Source organism: Lactuca sativa, chromosome 5, assembly GCF_002870075.4.
Source record: "Lactuca sativa cultivar Salinas chromosome 5, Lsat_Salinas_v11, whole genome shotgun sequence".
Lineage (NCBI taxonomy): Eukaryota > Viridiplantae > Streptophyta > Magnoliopsida > Asterales > Asteraceae > Lactuca > Lactuca sativa.
This window is the reverse complement of record NC_056627.2, coordinates 350,671,819-350,673,597: the sequence shown is the minus strand read 5'-3', so window position 1 is coordinate 350,673,597 and position 1,779 is coordinate 350,671,819. Positions and strand designations below refer to the sequence as shown.

At 35.6% G+C, this 1,779-nt stretch overlaps 1 protein-coding gene across 1 annotated transcript; it reads right to left on the bottom strand.

Moving 5' to 3' along the window:
* Window positions 1-1,288, bottom strand: LOC111878713 (uncharacterized). Its single transcript, XM_023875217.3, has one exon. The coding sequence runs from the start codon at window positions 1,075-1,077 to the stop codon at window positions 109-111; it is 969 nt and encodes a 322-aa protein (XP_023730985.1). The 5' UTR covers window positions 1,078-1,288; the 3' UTR covers window positions 1-108.
* Between the last annotated feature and the right edge of the window lie 491 nt (window positions 1,289-1,779).

Sequence of the window (1,779 nt, the reverse complement as noted above, 5' to 3'; positions counted from 1 at the left end):
TTGAAACATAAATGATAAATTCTTCATTTATGGACACATAATTTTATTTATTTTAATAAAATAGTAATAATATAATGAAAGAAAATATGATTAAGTAATAATAGTGAACTAACTTACATATTCGTTCTCGAGAACTGGTTTCGTCCGAGTCCCCATAGCCACCGGCACCAAAGCACTCCCCACGGCAGCCACCGCCAAAGGACCATCGCCCTCAGCCTCATATTCCATTTTTTCAATCCTTCTCCGCCGCCTAAAACTTCTCACCGCCCACGACCCTCCAAAGACCACCACCACCAAAACCACACCTGCCACCACCCCACCAATCCACCATTCATTATTCCATCTCTCTCCTCCAGCACCACCGCCTCCGCCAACAGCAATTGGATTCTCCGGCAACTTCGACGGCGCCGGTGCCGGTGCCGGAACGCTCTCCTTAACAACTATTCCAAAATGCCCTTGTTTTACACTCGAACAAACACTCCCATTCAACACACGATCAAACTCAACCCCACCAAATAAATCGAAAAACACACATTTCCGCAAAACCCCATCTGCCAAAAGCCCCAAAGATTCAAACTTTATTAAAATGGGATTCTCCGATGCCCGAAGATCTAGCTCCGGCAACCTTTTCGCTGTCTGATGCGATGCATTATAAACCAATAAACCCACCACCGGCGACAGAAACAAATACCCCGGTAAAGGGTAGTAAACTGACGACCAGTTACCCAAATTCTGATACACCAAAACCACCCTCTCGACGTACGGACTCTCGATAACTCCACCGGGAATATCAAACTCTTTGTACCCATAAAACCCTTTTCTTCTCAACCGACCACTTCTCAGGCGGAGGGCGGAGACGGTGATTCCAGTGAACTCAGGGCTCACAATGCCGTCGTAGATAGCTCCGGTCCTTTGCCGGTGACGGGAAAAAGATCGGAAAGCATAGTCTTGAAGAACTGAATCAAGAAATCTGGATGAAACTGAGGTACCTTTGGTGGGTGATTGAGCTTTTAGAAATGGAATGTTGAGGAGTAGTAACATTGCGAACACCAGACGCTGGAAAGCTAAAGAATTCATGAATCATGAGATGGATTGAAAGATGTCAAGAATTTGGTTTTTCTTTTTTCAAATATCTATTTCGAGATCTAAGAAGGTAAATTAATGCGAGGGAGCACAACGGGTCGTTCTTGAAGTTGGTGTTTAACAGAATTATTTACACTTCACTTTTACTATAATTTAAGTATTTAACTTTTATTCCAGTGAGGTTTTTGCTGGATTTGGTTAACATAGGTGAACAAGTAAGTTGATTGCTATCGTTAACGTTATTTAATATAATGACATATTTCAAATTTTATTATAAATTGCAATATCTTATTTTTACATTATATCTTAAAAACTTCTTAATCAATCCTTTCTAATAAATTAAGTTTTTTTTTTACTTGTTATATTCTCATTTAATTTGTCAAATATCATATTGTGATTATTTTGAATTAATTTGATTTTACATGTCATTTTATGAGTTTTTTTATTTTATTAAATTTCATATAATATTTTAATATAATAATTTTAATAAATATAGTAATAAATGGATATTAATTTCATTAATCAGCTTACCTTTTTAATTTCAAAATTCTAAATTAAAGCTCATTACTTTCTTTAAATTCTTTAAATTATTTGTTTAAATTTAAAAAATAAAAAACCTTTTTATTATGATAATTCATTATTTTTCTTGTTTAAAGTTTTCAAATATTTTAACCTTTATATTTAACTTTTTTTTTT